The sequence below is a fragment of the Melopsittacus undulatus genome, chromosome 10 (genome assembly GCF_012275295.1).
Source record: "Melopsittacus undulatus isolate bMelUnd1 chromosome 10, bMelUnd1.mat.Z, whole genome shotgun sequence".
Lineage (NCBI taxonomy): Eukaryota > Metazoa > Chordata > Aves > Psittaciformes > Psittaculidae > Melopsittacus > Melopsittacus undulatus.
The window spans coordinates 5244369-5263193 of record NC_047536.1 but is presented as its reverse complement, the minus strand read 5'-3'; the positions used below and the strand labels follow the sequence as shown (position 1 = coordinate 5263193).

Below are 18825 nucleotides of genomic sequence, written 5' to 3'. Positions count from 1 at the left end.
GTAATTGGTCACTAGAATAAAGCCCATTTGCACATTTACCAGTGTTTCGCGGTAGTTGAGGGTCTGCAGCTGTAACAGTTTCCTGTCCTATCCTATTCTGTTGAAGAGGTTTCCTACCAACACAAAGAGTAGAAGATTAGGTGAAAAGTTCATTAACAAGTTGCAATCCTTTCCATCAGTATCCCAGAACTATCTAATTACTTGGATAAAATAATAAACCCTCTAATTTTATGTGGTTTTAAAGGGGAAATTACTCGCTGAAGTCCTTCAGCTTTGCTTTTCCAGTCGAATATTGTGAAAAATGGGTTTATAAATAAATCGTTGAGTAGTCCCATAAAACCTGCCGCAAGACAAGCCAGACGCACTTCTGTGTGTCACGCTCTGCTCACAAAAGTAAATGTCTCAGATTCGGCGGGGCTGGTAGTGTACTGAATTTGAAGCTTGTTCTGTACAAAGTAAAGTGTTTAAAGCAAAGTCCCCGCCGCCTGGATTAATGACCTGAAACCTGGTTTGCGGGAAGGATGTATGCGGTTACTGCGTTTAGGATCTCAGAACCTGTTTTCTTTTGGTCTCATTGTACCAATCATTCAACTATGAAGGGTAAAAAACGTAGTGCCTGCAGTGCCGAGAGGAGGCTGCGGGCGCCGCTGTTGACCGAGGAGGAAAGAGGAAGGCCGGAGCGCTGCCGGCAGCCCCGCCCGCTGCGACCGGACTCGCTGGCTCTCTCGCTGGTTGTCTCGGCGGCCGGACTGTCTGCGAGCGTCCCCGCAGTGCGGAGCCGTGCGGTAGCGAGGGGGAGGAGCCGGTGCAACGGCCGGAGCGGAGACACAGACCGGGAGCCAGTGCGGCTGCCGGAGCAGCAGAAGGACACTGAGGCGGCGGGGATCTGTCTGCGGTGGTGCGGGGTCGGCGGGAATGCGCTGGGACTGGCAGGAGCGAGCGCTGCTGTGGTCCATCCTGGTGGCGGCGTGGGACGCGGCATGGGGGCAGCTGCGCTACTCGATTCCCGAGGAGCTGCCCAAGGGCTCGTTCGTGGGCGACATGGCCAAGGACCTGGGGCTGGAGTTGTCGTCGGTCCGCGACCGCGGTCTTCGCCTGTTGGAGAGAGGTAGGGAGCAGTATTTCGCCCTGCACGGAAAGACAGGCCATTTGGTGACGGCGGAGAGGATAGACAGGGAGCAGCTCTGTGAGAGTGAGCGGCAATGCTTGCTGCGCTGTGAAGTGATCGTGGAGGGAGAAATGAAGGTTTACAAAATAGAAGTAGAGATCACGGACATTAACGACAGCGAGCCCAGTTTCGAAGAGGCAGAAACAGAGCTGAAAATGAGCGAGTTAACAGCCCAGGGGTCGCGGTTTCCCCTGGCTGAAGCTCACGACCCGGACTTGGGGCCGAATTCCCTACAGCGCTACGAGCTGAGCGGCGACGAACACTTCTCACTGGCCGTGCAGGCGGGTCCCGGCGGGGATCAGCGTCCCGAGCTGGTGCTGGCGAAGGCGCTGGACCGGGAGGAGGCTGCATTTCACGAGCTGGTGCTGAGGGCGAGCGATGGCGGAGATCCGGCTCTCACAGGCACGGCTCGGATCCGCGTGGTCGTGCTGGACGCCAACGACAACGCACCCGTTTTCAGCCAGGCGGAGTACACGGTGCGCGTGCCAGAGGATGTGCCCGTAGGCTCCGTTCTTGTCGCTGTCACAGCTTCTGACGCCGACGAAGGTCTGAACGGACACCTGAAATACTCAATGAAGAAAACAAAGGACAGGACATCGCAGACATTCTTTCTAGACGCAGAGACGGGAGAGATAATGCTGATGAAGAACCTGGACTTCGAGGAAGGCGACTCCTACGAATTGCAAGTGCAGGCACACGACGGTGGGGGCCTTTTCGACACGGCTAATGTTGGGATCACGGTGACAGACGTCAACGACAACGCACCCGAATTGACGATGTCGTCGTTTCTCAGCGAGATCTCTGAGGACGCACCTTCGGGAACGGTAATGGCTTTGCTGCACGTGCAGGACCATGACTCGGGAGCAAACGGCCAGGTGCGGTGCAGCATTGCCGAGAGCCTCCCATTCCGGCTGGAGAAAACCTTTGATGACTACTACCGCATAGTGACGGCGGGGGAGCTGGATCGCGAGAAGGTGTCGGAGTACAACCTGACCGTGCTGGCAGTGGACGGTGGGTCGCCAACGCTGCAGAGCAGCGCGGTGCTGGCACTGCGTGTGCTGGACGTGAACGACAACGCGCCCATATTTGCGCAGCCGCTCTACAGCGCCCGGCTGGCCGAGAACAACGCGGCGGGAGCGCTGGTGCTGACGGTGCGGGCGTCCGACGCGGACTGGGGACAGAACGCGCGCGTGCGGTACCGGCTGTCGGAGGGGCGGGTGCGAGGCTCTCCGCTCTCGTCCTACGTGTCGGTGCAGGCGGAGACGGGCGCGCTGTACGCGCTGCGCTCGTTCGACTACGAGGAGGTGCGCGAGGTGCGGCTGTGGGTGTGGGCGGAGGACGGCGGAGCGCCGGCGCTGAGCAGCAACGTGTCAGTGCTGCTGGAGATCGTGGACGAGAACGACAACGCGCCTCAGGTGCTGTACCCGCCGCAGGCGGCGCTGTCTGCGGCGGTCTCGGGCTGGTCTGGCGTGGAGCTGGCTCCGCGGTCGGCGGAGCCCGGGGCGCTGGTGGCCAAGGTGGTGGCGGTGGACGCGGACGCGGGGCAGAACGCGTGGCTGTCGTACGAGCTGGCCAAGGCGACGGAGCCGGGGCTGTTCCGCGTGGGGCTGCACAGCGGCGAGGTGCGCACGGCGCGCTTCCCGCTGGCCCGCGACGCGGCGCGCCAGAGCCTGGTGGTGGTGGTGAAGGACCACGGGCGGCCGGCGCTGTCGGCCACGGCCACGCTGACGGTGGTGCTGGCCGAGAGCGTGGCCGAGCTGCTCTCGGAGCTGGGCAGCGCGGCGGCGGCGCCGGCCGAGCCGGCCGCCAGCCTCACGCGCTGGCTGGTGCTGGCCGTGGCGGCCGTGTCCTGCCTCTTCTTCGCCTTCCTGCTGCTGCTGCTGGCGCTGCGCCTGCGGCACTGGCGCCGCTCTCGGCTGCTGGAGGCGTCGGGCAGCGCCGCCTTGCGCGGTGTCCCGGCCTCTCACTTCGTGGGTATAGACGGTGTCCGCGCCTTCCTGCAGTCCTACTCGCACGAGGTGTCGCTCACCGCCGACTCGCGCAAGAGCCATCTCCGCTTGTCAGCGGGGAGCTGCTGCGATACCCTTCCGGCCCCGCCGCCACCCGACGAACCTGCACCGCTACTAGGGGAGGACATTGCAGCCTCCTGCCGCGCGGACCCCGCCGTTCCCCCGGTGAGTTCCTCTCATGAGCCTTTCTCCACGCCACTGTCTGCTGCTTCTCTGTGTCTTGTTGCTGAATGCTGGTGCCTTTTGCTCCCAGGAGGAGAACATGGGATGTTAGCGAGTGGAGAGGTGGAAGGTGTGAGCCTGCTGCCAGCGGCAGTTTCCTTGGAGGGGGGCTTCTTGTTTTAGGACGTCTTCAATATGTTATGTGGCACAATTTCTTCCTGCAAACGGGTCTGGTTTTTCTTTTAGACCTTGACATTTCTTCTCTGAATTCTCATGAGCAGACATTTCTTTTTTTTTTAGGGTAGATATTTAAAGATATTCTGAGAACACCACTGAGTGCTGTAGGGTTGGAGAGGAGGGTCATGGTTCTTGTGCAGGAGGGCTTCTTGAAGGCACAAAAGACATGGTTTCTTAATTTTTGTGTCCAGTGCCCAACTGTAAGTATCATGCCGTGTGAGTTTCGTCTTCCCAAAGAATGCCTGCTAGAAGACATTTTAGTCCATCTGTATGGGTATCCGTGAAAGGTTTCTCCTGTGTGTGTACAGTTTGTGGTGGTTTTTAATTGACAGCTGAATTACGTACTTATGACAGGTGTAGTAATGGGAGCTGTTGGAGGAGCCAGCAGTGGAATCATTGCCTGCTATCTGAATTACATTTCTAGCCTAAAAGCCATTATAAAGAAGAGTATGCTGTGATCATAGAATCATAGAGTAGTTAGGGTTGGAAAGGACATTAAGATCATCTAATTCCAACCCCCCTGCCATGGGCAAGGACACCTCACACTAAACAATCTCAGCCAAGGCTCTGTCCAACCTGGCCTTGAGCACTGCCAGGGATGGAGCATTTATAGCTTCCCAGGGCAGCCCATTCCAGTGCCTCACCACCCTTATAGTAAAGAACTTCTTCCTTATATCCAATCTAAACTTCCCCTGATTAATTTTTAACCCATTACCCCGTGTCCTATCACTGCAGTTCCTAATAAAGAGTCCCTCCCCAGCATTCTCATAGGCCCCCTTCAAATACTGGAAGCCTGCGATGAGGTCTTCATGCAGCCTTTTCTTCTCCAGGCTGAACAGCCCCAACTTTCTCAGCCTGTCTTCATACGGGAAGTGCTCCAGTTCCCTGATCATCCTTGTGGCCCTTCTCTGGACTTGTTCCAACAGTTCCATGTCCTTTTTACATTGAGGACACCAGAACTGCACACAATACCCCAAGTGAGGTCTCACGAGAGAAGAGTAGAGGGGCAAGATAGCCTCCTTCGACCTGCTCCTTTTGATGCAGCCCAGGTTATGATTGGCTTTCTGGCCTGTGAGTGCACACTGCAGGCTCATGTTAAGTTTCTCATTGACCAACACTCCCAAGTCCTTCACCGCAGGGCTGCTCTGTATCTCTTCTCTACCCAACCTGCAGCTGTGCCTGGGATTGCTCTGATTGATAAGGGTCCATAAACTCCATCAGCCCACTTCACAAGTGTATCACGGTCCCTCTGGATGGCATCCCTTCCCTCCAGCTTATCAACTGAACCACACAGCTTGGTGTCATCCCACTGTCCATGTCACCAACAAAGATGTTGAACAAGACCGGTCCCAACACCTATCTCTGAGGGACACCACTCGTTACTGGTCTCCAGCTGGACATTGAGCCATTCACCACAACTCTTTGTGTGTGGCCATCCAGCCAGTTCTTTATCCACTGAGTGGTCCATCTATCACATTGATGTCTCTCCAATTTAGAGACAAGGATGTAATGCAGGACAGTGTTGAACACTTTGCACAAGTCCAGGTAGATGACATCAACTACTCTACTCCTGTCCATCAGTTCTGTAGCCCCATCATAGAAGGCCACCAAATGGGTCAGGCAGGATTCCCCCTTAGTGAAGTCATTCTGGCTGTCACCAGTGGCTTATTCACCAGCTCCTTCAGGACACATGGATGGATTTCATCAAGTCCCATGGACTTGTGCATGTTCAGATTCTTAAGATGGTTTAGAACCAGATCCTGTCCTACAGTGGGCCTAAGGTCTTCATTCTCACAGTCCCTGCATCTGTCTTCCAAGACTTGGGTGGTGTGGTCAGAGCACTTGCCAGTGAAGACTAAGGCAGAGCAGTCATTAAGAACCTCAGCCTTCTCCAAATCCAGTTCTTCCTTCATGTGTTAACTTTGTGCCTTGCTGATTTGTCTTGCTGCTTGTGATGTATCAAAGGTAGGCTGTTCTCTCTGATAATGTGTGGAAGATCAAGCCTGTTACTCCTGCTTCCCTGTTCCATAGGTTGCTTTCATGTTTAAAGCTATAAAGAAGAAGACTTCATATATTTGTTTCCTCAAAAATTATACTTGAATAAATGCTATTGCTTGTTACATGCATGTTGTGGAAAGTCAAATGTTATCCATAGTAAGGAGAAGTTCTCTTTGCAACTTCTTTCAATTGAGTCTATCTGCAGTTGGTTAAGATCAATGACAACAATGCAGCTGTTAAGGGCCTGAGGAGAGTCTCATTGGTAGTGTGTGTGCAGAGGTACTTATGGAGATATCTGCTGTGTTGTGTTCATTTCCAGGACTTATTGTTGGCCTATGGAATAACGATTCTGTTAATTATTTTTTTTATATCACTTTGCTTGCATTTTTCTTTCCTATTGCATGATCACTGACTAAGAATAGACATACAGAATCCATTGATCTTTGAGTCATGAACTTCCAAGTTGCCCATGTTCTGAAGTAGGATTATGATGGTTTTGAGTTGATATTTTGACAACTAGGTCTTTATCAGGGATGCATATCACTTATGCACTTGAGAACATTTTACATTGCTTTCAAGTAGTGTTATGAGCAGATAAATCTCTTTATATGTGTTTGTGTTGCGATCCTTGTTCTCAGAAGTTGCATGTACTCATTACATTTCATTGGTGTCTGTCTACAAATGTAGCTTTTCTGTTGCATAATATTTGGGCAGGATGAGAAATACTGTCTGTTTGGAGGCAGGGCTGGTGAAAACATTTGCTGTGGTATCATTTGAAATTTCTAACATATGTAATTATGGTGTAAAAGTTCATTTTTTTCTGGTTTTCAGATGAGGCCCACAGTTGGGGTTCTGTTTGTTTGGGGTTATTTTTATGGTCTACAGAAATTGCCTTGCGGAAAGGTGGGATGAGTTCCTGTGGACTTTTAACTAGATCCCACTCTCATGTATGTACTATAGTTGACATTATCTAAAATGTTAAGTTTTGATTTGTTCAGTGCTCTAAGTTTCCCACTGTTTGTTGTCCATGTTTAAAGCTGGCCTGATTTTGCATGATGAAAGATGAAACATAAAATATTAAAAGATATCTTACATTTACTGGGCTGGGGGAACAGTTCCAATCCATGAAAGTGGCTTTGAAGGAGCTTCTTGGTGGGGAGCTCATTGGGTAGCAATGTCTGAGTAGCTGCACCAGTGCAGGAGAGCCGCCTGTGGAGCCTGACTTGACACAGCTCCATAAATCTGCATGTTTTTACTGTCCTCCTGGAACCTTGCTGAACTGTTGTCTTCTTCTCCTGCGTGTTCCAGGATGGTATAGATTTGGAGTGCTGGTCTCTGTCCTTGTAGAGGAAAGAAAGAATGGGGTCACTCTCTCCTTTTATGAGCAGGCATTTGGCTGTAGTGGTGAATGGTTCTTTGCTGATTGCAGGTTCAGGTTCACCTGAGAGTTTTGGCCTGTATCTCACATGTGAGTTAGTAATGTTGAGCACGGTAAATTAATGAAGTGGTGATTCTGTGTGATGGAAATGTTTGCTTCCCAATCACCTTCTTCCCAAAACAATGTACTTGGTCTTGTTTGAGATCTGGATGCAAAGCTGTTCCTTCATGCTGTTTTGTGAAACTTGTGTGTGGCTCCATAGGTGAAGAAGTTACAGATTGTTCCTCCAAAGTGAATCTTTGTAACTTTTGGAGAAGGGAGCTGCAGAAATGACAGCATTCATGTTTGCATTTGTTCCTTTTCTACTCAGAGTAGGCAGTTAGTGATGGTATCTCTTTGCTCATCACGCATTCAGCTTCAGCTGAAGAATTTGTCTGTGAAACTCGTGTGCTCTCAAATGTTATGAACCAGTATTGGTAAAGGTGGATCCTTATGATGGGGTATGATATTAACCAACTCTACACAATGTGGTTAAGAAAAGGGGGTTGATGCTTGGTGAGCAGTTCCATTTGCATCTTTTCTTTTGATGAAGACAGGCTGGGGAGATGAGGAGGGGATGTTGCCCTCTAGATCAATAACCAGCTGGAACCCATGGAGCTCTGCTTGTGGTTTGATAAGAAGCTGGCTGAGAGCTTATGGGTCAGGATTAAAGGGAGGGCATAGACAGGTGATATTATGTTGTGTGTCTGGTACAGGCTGCCAGATCAGGAGGACCAAGGAGATGAGGCCTTCTATAGACAGGAGCAGCCTCATGTTCACAAGCCGTGTTCCTCACTGCAGACTGCAACCAACCCAATATCTGGTGTAGGGCAGGGCATAAGAAATCCAGGAGGTTCCTAGAATACATTGATGATAACTTTCTCCTCCAGGTGACAGAGGAGCCATCAAGTAAAGAGATTATGCTGGACCTTGTCCTGGCCAACAAAGAGGGGCTGGTGGAAAATGTGAAGCATGAGGACAGCCATGGCTGCAGTGACCATGAAATGCTGCAGTTTGAGATACTTACATGGTAGGAGTGTGTACAGCAAGCTGGATACCCTGGACTTCAGGAGAGCAGACAAGAGAGCAGACATTGGCCTCTTCAGGGATGTAGTAGAGTACCACAGGATAAAGTTCTGGACAGAAGAGGGGCCCAGGAAAGCTGGTTAATATTCAAGGACTGCCTTCTCCAAGCTCAGATGAGATGCATCCCAACAAAGAAGTAGGCAAAAACAACAGGTGGGCTGCATGGATTAACAAGGAGCTCCTGGAAAAACTCCAGCACAAAAAGGAAGCCTGCAGAGGGTGGAAACAAGGGCAGATAGCCTGGGAGGAATAGAGAGAAATTATCTGGACAGCCAGGAATCAGATTAGGAAAGCCCTGATAGAATTAAATGTAGATAGGGATGTCAAAGGCAACAACAAAAGCTTCTCTAGGTACATCAGTGATAAAAGGAAGACTAGGGAATATGTGGGCTGTCTCCAGAAGGAAAAGGGAGACCTAGTAGTCAGGACATGGAGAAAGCCAAGGTACTCTATATTTTTTTTTTGCCTTGTCTTCATTGGCAACTGCTCCTGCTGCATCACCTAACTGGCAACTGTTCCTGCTGCATCACCTAACTTGCAGAAGGTGAAGTTGGGACTGGGAGAATGAAGAAATGTCTGCTGTATGTAAAGATCAAGTTTCAGATCATCTGAGGAACCTGAAGGTGTACAAGAACATGGAACCTGAGGAAATGCATCTGTAAGTCCTGAGGAAACTGACAGATAAAGTAGCCAGGACACTATGCATTGTATTTGAGAAGCTGTGGCAGTCCAGTAAAGTTCCCAGTGAGTGGGAAATGGGAAACATAACCCCCATTTTTTAAAAAGAGGGAAAAGGATGTCCTGAGGAAGTACAGGCCAGTCGGTCTCACCTTGTCAGTCTCAACCTTGTAAGATCATGAAGCAGATCCTCCCTGAAACTATGCTAAAGCACATGAAAAATTAGGAGGTGATCTGTGACAGCCAACATAGTCCCTCCTATGGCAAACTGTGACTGACAAATATGGTGGTCTTCTACAACGAGGTTACAGCACTGGTGGATAAGGAAAGATATTATCTACCTGGGTTTGTGCAAAGCATTAGACATTGTTCTAGACAACATTCTTGTCTCTAAATTGGAGCAGCATGGACCTGATGGTCAGAGTACTTGGTGCATAAGGAATCAGCTGATTGCACTCAAAGAGTTGTGGTCAAGAACAAATGTCAAAGTGATGAGTGGTGTTCCTCAGAGGTTCATATTGGGACTTCCGATGTTTAGCATCTTTGTTGGTGACATGGACAGCAGGATCAAGCACCCTCAACAAGTTTGTGGATGAGACCAAGCTATGTAGTGCAGGCGGCACATTTGGAGGGAAGGAATGCCATTCAGAGGGACCTGGGTAGGCTTGAGATATGAACCCGTGTAAATTTAATGGAGTTCAACAAGGTCAATTACAAGGTCCTGCACCTGCTTGGGCAATCCCAAGCACAACTACAGTGTGGTTGGATTTAGAACAGCCCTGAGAAGAAGGACTTGGTGGTGTTGATTGATGAGAAGCTCTATATGACCTGGAATGTATGCTTACAGCCCAGAAACCCAACAGTGTTCTGGGTTGCATCAAAAGAAATGTGACCAGCAGGTCAAAGGAGGTGATTCTCTCCCTCTACCTCATTCTTATGAGACCCCACTTGGAATAGCGTACTCAGCTCTGGGGCCACAATGTAAGAAGGATGGGAACCTGTTGGAGCAACTCCAAGGGAGGCCATAAAAATGATCAGAGGACTGGAGTACCTCTCCAATGGACATAGGCTGAGGGAGGTGGGGTTGTTCAGATTGGAGAAGAGAAGGCTTTGGGGAGATAGCAGCCTTTGAGTACCTTAAGGAGGCTTACAAGAAAGCCCTACAAGAAAGAAGTTATTTCTACAAGCACATATTGTGATAGGACAAGGGAGAATAGCTTTAAACTGAAAGAGGGTAGATTTATATTAGATATTACAGAGAAGTCCCTCCCTGTGAGGGTGCTGAGGCCCTGGCACAGGGTGCCCAGAGAAGCTGTGGCTGCCCCATCCCTGGCAGTGTTCAAGGCCAGGTTGGACTGGCCTTTGAGGAGCATGGTTTAGTGGAAAGTGTCACTGCCTGCACAGGCTGTTGGAGCTGGATGAGTTTTAAGGATGCCTCCCAGCCCAAACCATTCTATGATTCTGTGATTCTATGATTCTATGATCATTGAGAACAACGTGAGTTGTGACACATCTGAGGAGTGTTTCAGGGTTGTTTTGCATGTGGAGGTACTGGTGGACACAAGGTACAAGTTTTCTCAATTTCCAGGCTTTATTGCTGGTCTTCTGAAAGTGAGTATGAATGTGTCTGAACATGACCAGGACTTGAACTGATCCCCATATTGCTTATAGCAATTAGAACCCTTGATGTTTCATCAAACTATATGGGATGAGCAGAAAAATCTCTTCACATGCAGCTGTTTTGTGACCTCTGTTCTCTGAGAATTTGTGTCCACATCATTTCATTCAATGGTGTTTATCTGTCATATGCAGCTTTCATGTTTTGTGAGATTTGGGTAGGGTGAATAGTTCTGCCTGCGCAGAGACAGGGCAGGTGGAAGAGTTTGCTGTACATGTTGAAATGGCTAAATGGAGGATGCAGAAGTTCAGTTTGTCCTAGCTGTTATTTGAGGTCCACACTCATGGTTTGATATATTTCTCCTTTGTCATTATACAAAGAAATTACCTCGAGGAACTATGTTGAGAGTCTGTGGTATAAGCTCCTGGGTGAATGCCTGGTGGACTTTTTACCAACTAGATCCCCCTCTTGTGTACCTGCTAGTGATTAAATAATATGAAATGTTAAGCTATGATGCTTTCACTTGTGCATGTTTCCTATACGTGACTTGTTTGTTGTCTGGGTCTAAAGCTGGGCAAGTGATCCTGGTAACCCTTGAAACATTAAAATATCTCTTACAATTGTTGGTCTGGGGCAACAGTTTCCATCCATACCCTGAAGGTGTTCAGCTAGCAAACCAAATCTTTGACATACCTCTGTTTCCCTAAAATGTCACACAATTACATATTCTTTCACCTGTGGCAAACATCTAGCCAGAATTCTGGCTGTTGTCTGTGGTGTGACTAAGGGCTGTGACTGCAGAGCAAGGAAGGTGAGAGGCTGGCTTGGAATCAGGAGAATAGGTGGGTCGATGTGCTTTGGACTGAGCAATGTTTTGATTTCCTTCCTGGTGCCAAGGATTGAGCTGTTTTGTGTGATCATGGTTTCTCTGTCCTGAAACGCAATGGGAGTCCTCTGAGAACAGAGCATTTGCACTGTAAATATGTATTTAGAAGACTGATGCATGGGTAGAGCATCTTATAATTTCTCCATGAAATCTGTTACCCATCTGTATCTCCCTGGAATGTTGTGATACAGAGTTTATTCACAGCTGTAGCTACTCTTTCTTTCAGACCTTGGTTTCCCTGGAGTTTGTGGTTCCTTTTCCCTATATCTGGAAAGTGATTTTGCATTGGAAACTGAGTGTTTTGCCACAGTTACTGACTTCATTCACCTAAGACAGGATATTATCCCTGATGAAAATTAAGCCACAATATAAGAGAATCAGTTGTATTTTCCAAGAAGGATGAGTTGGAGAAAGAGGCCCATAATAAATTCTTTACTTACAGTGCTTTATGGTTTGGGGAGATGAACAGGCCATGGAGTAGAAAACAATTGCTTAGAACTGATGATTATTTTTAAATTGACTTCCTGCTACTATATAGTTCAGAGGAAGACTTAAGGGCTGTACTTGCAGCTTGAGATAAGGATGACTTCCAGGTACCCCTAGGGATGAACTTCAATGACCTTCACTGAAGACCAAGAAGACTTCCTGGTGAGTTTCTTTGACAGCACTTTCTCTTTTAATCTTCATTGCCTTGCTTGTGTAATTTATGGGTTTGTAACTCTACATGATGCTGTCAGGAAAGTGTGATAATTGCTCAGTGCCTGAGATTTTTAATTTTTGAGTGTTTTTTCCTGAAGTGATGGACTTTCACTTTGGTGACAGTTGAACAAGAATCTGTTGGTTAATACTGTTTCGTTGTTGTACTCACAAAGGAAATGTGAGAGTGGCTCCATGAATGGAGCAGATTGTGCAAGTGGCAGATTGTTCCTCTGTAATGAATGTTTCTCCCCTGGCCATGTGCCATCACATCTTTTGGTGAAAGGCTGCTGCAAAATGGCAGTGGTAGTGAGATGGGTTCATTTTCTCTGAGCTTGGTTTCCTTACTCTCTTTGTCTGGTTATTTGTGCGTTTTCTTCTATCCTGGCTGGCAGTTCCCTCTTTATCGTTCCTCATCTGTCTTTTGTACAGTGGCATAGAATGGGACAGAAAATCGGTATCTGGTTTTCTGAACACGGTTTCTTTTTCTATTTTTTTTCCCCCTAAAATCGCGAGTTACTTTGTCCAGGGTGATAGCATTTAAGCTAAGGGTGTGCTACATGCTGATGATTTTGTTTTTGTAACAGATCCTGAGAGCGCTTGTGCAACTCTACTGAGTTACTCTTGAATGGAGACCCGAGTGCTAAGTGTGGCCAGAGGGGCATCTTGTGTGCATGGAAAAAGTAACAAACTCCAGAGTGAATGAGCAGAGCTATACTGTGGGATGAAGGGAGAGAGCATTCTGACCGCATGCTATTGTTTTCATTTGCTGAAAGCTGAGGGAAACTTCATTCAAGCCCAAACGACTACAAAACTCGATGCAATTGGTGGGGGAGATAGTGCCTAAGCACTGATGGGCTAAAGCCTGTAATGTTCTAATCACCATAGCAAATATTCTATTTATTTTAGATCACCATCAGAAATTCCACTTCGCATAAGGTAGGAGTAGGAAAACCACAAGAAGACTGTGCTGGGACCGCAGCGTAGATCACAAAAGAGTTCGTCTCGAGGGCAGCCGCTACAGTAAGTCAGAGCTGGCCACGACCCGATGGCACCTGTGCCGTTTCTGCGACCTTGCAGTGGTCAAAGCCGGACCGGCAGAGCTCGGCAGCGCCCGGTGCTTGCAGTGCCGAGAGGAGGCTGTGGGCGCCGCTGTTGACCAAGGAGGAACGAGAGGAAGGCAAGAGCGCTGCCGGCAGCCCCGCCCGTCGCAGCCAGACTAGCTCGCTCGCGGGTTGTCTGTCTCGGCGGCCGGACGGTCTGCCAGCGCCCCTGCTGTGCGGAGACGTGCTGCAGCGAGACGGAGGGGAGACCAGGAACGGGAGACAGTGAAGGAACCAGAGAGGAGAAGCCAGAGCAGCGGTCGGCAACTGGGTGCGGCAGACATGGGCGCAGAGGGAAGGCGCTGGGAACGGCGGGAGCGAGCCTTGCTGTGGGGCGTTCTGATGGCGGCGTGGAAAGCGGCGTGGGGGCAGCTGCTCTACTCGGTTCCAGAGGAACTGCCCAAGGGCTCGTTTGTGGGCGACGTGGTCAAAGACCTGGGGCTGGAACTGCCGGCACTCCGCGACCGCGGCGTCCGAGTCATCTCCGAAGGTAGGACGCAGTATTTCTCCCTGCAGGGGAAGACGGGCCATTTGGTGACGGCGGAGAGGATAGACAGGGAGCAGCTGTGCCGACTGGTGGAGAAATGTGTGCTGCGCTCTGAGGTGATAGTGGAGGGAGATATGCAGGTTTACGGCATCGAAGTAGAGATCACGGACATTAACGACAGCGCACCCAGTTTCAAGGAAACCGAGCTAGAGGAGACAATGAGCGAAATGACAACCCCGGGGTCGCGGTTTCCCTTGGCCAGGGCTCACGACCCGGACGTGGGCCCTAATTCCCTGCAACGCTACGAGCTGAGCGGCGACGAGCACTTCTCACTGGCCGTGCAGGCAGGTCCCGGCGGTGATCAGCGTCCCGAGCTGGTGTTGGCGAAGGCGCTGGACCGGGAGGAGGCTGCATTTCACGAGCTGGTGCTGAGGGCGAGAGACGGGGGAGAGCCTGCGCGAACGGGCACGGCTCGGATCCGCGTGACGGTGCTTGACGCCAACGACAACGCGCCCGTGTTCAGCCAGGCGGAATACAGGGTGCGTGTGGCCGAGAACGTGCCCATGGGCTCCGTCCTCGTCACCCTCAAGGCCACCGACGCCGACGAGGGTCTGAACGGACACGTTAAATACATTTTTCATAAAATTTCAGACCGGGCGTCGGAACTTTTTCATTTGGACTCTGAAAGGGGAGAAATATCACTGAAGAACAATTTGGACTTTGAAGAAATCTCCTTACACGAACTGGAGGTGCAGGCACGGGACAGCGGAGGTCTTTCTGACACAGCAATAGTCGTGATCACGGTGACAGACGTCAACGACAATGAACCAGAGATTTCAGTGCGATCCTCGCTGAGTGAGGTCTCGGAGGACGCACCGCCGGGGACAGTGGTGGCTCTGCTGCACGTGCAGGACAGGGACTCGGAGGTGAACGGCCAGGTGCGGTGCTTTCTGGATGTGGGTGTCCCGTTCCGGCTGCGGAGCTCCCAGGGCAGCTACTACCGCGTGGTGATGTCGGGAGAGCTAGACCGCGAGAAAGTGTCTGAGTACAACCTGACCGTGCAGGCAGTGGACGGCGGGTCTCCGGCGCTGCAGAGCAGCACGGTGCTGGCACTGCGGGTGCTGGACGTGAACGACAACGCGCCCGTGTTCGCAGAACCGCGCTACAGAGCCCGGCTGGCCGAGAACAACGCGGCGGGAGCGCTGGTGCTGACGGTGCGGGCTTCAGACGCGGACTGGGGACAGAATGCGCGCGTGCGGTACCGGCTGTCGGAGGGGCGGGTGCGGGGCTCTCCGCTCTCGTCCTACGTGTCGGTGCAGGCGGAGACGGGCGCGCTGTACGCGCTGCGCTCGTTCGACTACGAGGAGGTGCGCGAGGTGCGGCTGTGGGTGTGGGCGGAGGACGGCGGAGCGCCGGCGCTGAGCAGCAACGTGTCAGTGCTGCTGGAGATCGTGGACGAGAACGACAACGCGCCGCAGGTGCTGTACCCGCCGGCGGCGGCGGCCCCTTCGGCAGCGGTCTCGGGCTGGTCTGGCGTGGAGCTGGCGCCGCGGTCGGCGGAGCCCGGGGCGCTGGTGGCCAAGGTGGTGGCGGTGGACGCGGACGCGGGGCAGAACGCGTGGCTGTCGTACGAGCTGGCCAAGGCGACGGAGCCGGGGCTGTTCCGCGTGGGGCTGCACAGCGGCGAGGTGCGCACGGCGCGCTTCCCGCTGGCCCGCGACGCGGCGCGCCAGAGCCTGGTGGTGGTGGTGAAGGACCACGGGCGGCCGGCGCTGTCGGCCACGGCCACGCTGACGGTGGTGCTGGCCGAGAGCGTGGCCGAGCTGCTCTCGGAGCTGGGCAGCGCGGCGGCGGCGCCGGGCGAGCCGGCCGCCAGCCTCACGCGCTGGCTGGTGCTGGCCGTGGCGGCCGTGTCCTGCCTCTTCTTCGCCTTCCTGCTGCTGCTGCTGGCGCTGCGCCTGCGGCACTGGCGGCGCTCTCAGCTGCTGGCGGCGTCGGGCAGCGCCGCCTTGCGCGGTGTCCCGGCCTCTCACTTCGTGGGTATCGACGGTGTCCGCGCCTTCCTGCAGTCGTACTCGCACGAGGTGTCTCTCACCGCCGACTCGCGCAAGAGCCATCTCCGCTTGTCAGCAGGGAGCTGCTGCGACACCCTCCCTGCCCCGCCGCCGCCCAACGAACCCTCGCCGCTACTAGGGGAAGACCCTGCGGACTTCCGCAGCGCGGACCCCTCTGCTCCCACAGTGAGTTCTTTTCAGGAGCCTTTCTCTGCTCCGCTTCCTTCCGCTCTCTGATTTTACGCTCTTTTCCGACTGGTTCTGTGTACTCTGCGGGGAGCAGTGGGGACGGGAAAGGCAAAGTTTGTTTCTTCCCCCGGGTGTTTGCTGGTGTTTCTTTATGTCGGGAGGGGAACTTGCGGTGTTTCAGCTTTCCAGCTGGTGGGGAAGTGGGAGCAATGAGGCTGCTGTGGGAGGGGCTTTTATAGTGGCTGAAACTGTTGTGGTTTTCCATGACTTCACTGTGTTCCACGTTGTGGATGCAGTCTTTCTTGGAGGTCCATGTCTGATCTTTTGTTTTGAAACCTTGAAGTTTCTTCTCTCAAGTGGCGTGAGCTAAGAATGTATCTTCGTCTTAGTGTTGGGATGTACAGATACGTATGCTATATTATGCAAGTTGTAAAGGGTTATTCAAGTGAGCTGTGGGAGATGTGCCCAATACTAGTGTCGTGCAGTGCGAGTTTTTCCCTCTCAAGGAATTTCTGAGAGATTTTATTCTGTCTGTATGGGGGGCCCTGGGAGGTTCTTCATGTGTGTTTGCAGGTTCTTTGTACAGTTTAATTATGAGAAATGCCTTAGCGGGAGCTCTGGGGGGAACCAATTCATTATTCATTCCCTACTAAAGAAATTAATTACTCTGTGAGCCATTAGCAAGAATACCGTGTTATGATCCATTTGTTTCAGCATGTGCTAACTGGTTCCTTGCTAATTGTAATGATCTGAACATGGGCTATTGCTCTCTTGGGATGTGGGAATCTGTTGTTAGATATTCCTGCCTATCCCATATGTTCCTTTCATATTTAGAGCTGTGAAGACAAAGATTTTCATAGACACGTTTCCTTAAATTTTCACTTGAAGAAATGCTCTTCGTTTATACATAGACATGATGAGAAGTTAAATATTATCCATGGTAGGAGAAGTTTTCTGTGCATCTCTTTTGATGGAGTCTGTCTGCAAATGGTGATGATCATTGACAATAATGAAAGCTGTGAAGTGTTTGAGGAGACATGGCATATGCTATGTTGATTCTCAGAGTTTATTGCTAGCTTACAGAAAATTATTCTGAGGGTGCCATATGCTTGGATATCACCTTGGCTGAACTCTAACTGTCCAAACTGTGAGTTCGTTAATTGCTTTCATGTTCCATAATCAGTGACTGAGCATAGATGTACACTTTATATTAAGCTTTGAGAGTTGTGTATCTTCCAAAGTCGCCCATATGCTAAGGAAGGATGATGGTATCTTTGAGCTGATACTTCCATGATTGGTCTTTATCAGAGTTGCATGTTCCTTATGTAATTAGAATGTTTCCTATTGCTTCCAAGTAGTGTGATGGGCAAAAAAAACCACTTTGCATGTGTCCATTTTCCATCCGTGGTCTCACTAAGGAGAAGCTGCATGTGCAGCTTTCATTTCTGTGATGTCTGTCTGCAAATGTAGTTTTCCTGTTGTGTATCTTTAGGCACAATGAGGAATTCTGTCTGTGCACAGACAGGGCAGGCGTAAAGGTTTGTTGTGGTATAATTTGCAATGTCTGTAAGATGCAAAGATGGTGTAAAGGTTCCGTTTGTCCTGGTTGCTTGATGAGGCCCACATTTGTGGTTCATGAATTTGGCTCTTTTCATTGTCCAAAGAAATTGACTGGAGGGAATGCAGAAAGGGACTGTGGTGTGAGCTCTTGTGGAGTTTTTACTAGCTCGATCCCTCTTTTGCATACATGTTACTGATGACAGACTCTGAAATGTTAAGCTATGATGCTTCTATTTCTGTATATTCCCTATTTTTGCCTTGTTTGTTGTCCAGGTTTAAAGTTGGGCCTCATTGTTCCTGCTAACCATTAAAGTATTAAAAGATCTCTTACATTTGTTGAACTGGGGCAGCAGTTTCCATCTATAACCTGAAGGTGATCAGATGCTAAAAAAAAGACTTTGACATATCTGTTACCCTGAGATGTCATGGAACCACATACTCCTTCACCTGCGGCTGATATATGGCCAAAATGCTGGGCATTTGCTTTGGTGCAACTAATGGCTGTAAAAGCAGAGAAAGTAGGTAAATATTTTCCTTGGGCAATGGTTTGATTTCCTGCCTGGTGACAATGCCTGTGCTATTTTTTGTGTGATCCTGGTTTGCCTTTTCTGAAAGGGAATGGTAAGAGAGCATTTGCACCATAAATCAGCATGTAGAAAGCTGATGAAAGGGTATAACACCTTATAAATCTTGTGGAAAACCTTCTTTATTCAAGTTGTGTCTCCTTATAACATTATGGAGTTCCTCCACAGCTGTAGTTACATATCCTTTCAGGACATTGTTTCACCAACAGTTGTGGTTCTTTCCCTATTTTCAGTAGCGCTTTTGCATTTGAAACTGTGCATGTTGCTTTGCACAATTACTTCAGCCACGTAAGATAGGATTGTAATTCTGAGGAAAATGAAGCAGAAACTAAATGAGAATCTGTTCTATTGTTGAATACAGAGCTGATTGAGTAAGAGGTGTTTCTTCTTTTTCATATTTTTGAGAGATTATCAGGCCACAGAGTAGAAAACAATTGCTGAGAGCTGGTGACTATTAAACTGAACACATTACTGTGTAGTGCAGAGGAAGACTTTAGGCCTACAAAACAGCCTGAGATAGGAATGATTTCCAGCTGTTCCCAGGGATGAATTTCCATGTCTGCAGTGAGGAGCAAGAAGACTTCCAGATAAGTTTCTTTGACCACACTTTTTTTTCTAATGCTTCCTTGCCTTGCATGTCTGATTTATGGGTTTGCAACTCTACATGATGGGGTCAGGAAAATGTGATTGATGCTAGATGCTTGATATTTTTCCTTCCTGATAATTTTTTCCTGAAACAATGGATTCTCACCTTAGTGACTGATGAACAAGTGTTGGTTAATGCTGTTTTGGTGTTGAACTCAATAAGGAAACGTGCATGTTGTCCGTGAACAGAGAAGTGACATACTGTTCACCCTAATGAGTGCTCTTCTTCTCAGCCTCATGCCATCATG

At 50.1% G+C, this 18825-nt stretch overlaps 2 protein-coding genes across 2 annotated transcripts in view; both read left to right on the top strand.

Annotated features, from left to right (window-relative positions):
• Window positions 1-915: 915 nt before the first annotated feature.
• LOC117436743 (protocadherin gamma-A10-like) lies at window positions 916-8025 on the top strand. The gene is made up of 2 exons (XM_034066948.1): window positions 916-3342; window positions 7882-8025. Exons 1-2 carry the CDS (start codon window positions 916-918, stop codon window positions 8023-8025), a joined length of 2571 nt encoding a protein of 856 aa, XP_033922839.1.
• Window positions 8026-13222: 5197 nt separating this feature from the next.
• Window positions 13223-18825, top strand: part of LOC101878504 (protocadherin gamma-C5) — an 88519-nt gene continuing 82916 nt past the window's right edge. The window contains exon 1 of the mRNA XM_034066653.1: window positions 13223-15785. Within this exon, the coding sequence (XP_033922544.1) occupies window positions 13341-15785 (2445 nt within the window). The 5' untranslated portion in view covers window positions 13223-13340. The remainder of the gene's footprint in view (window positions 15786-18825) is intronic.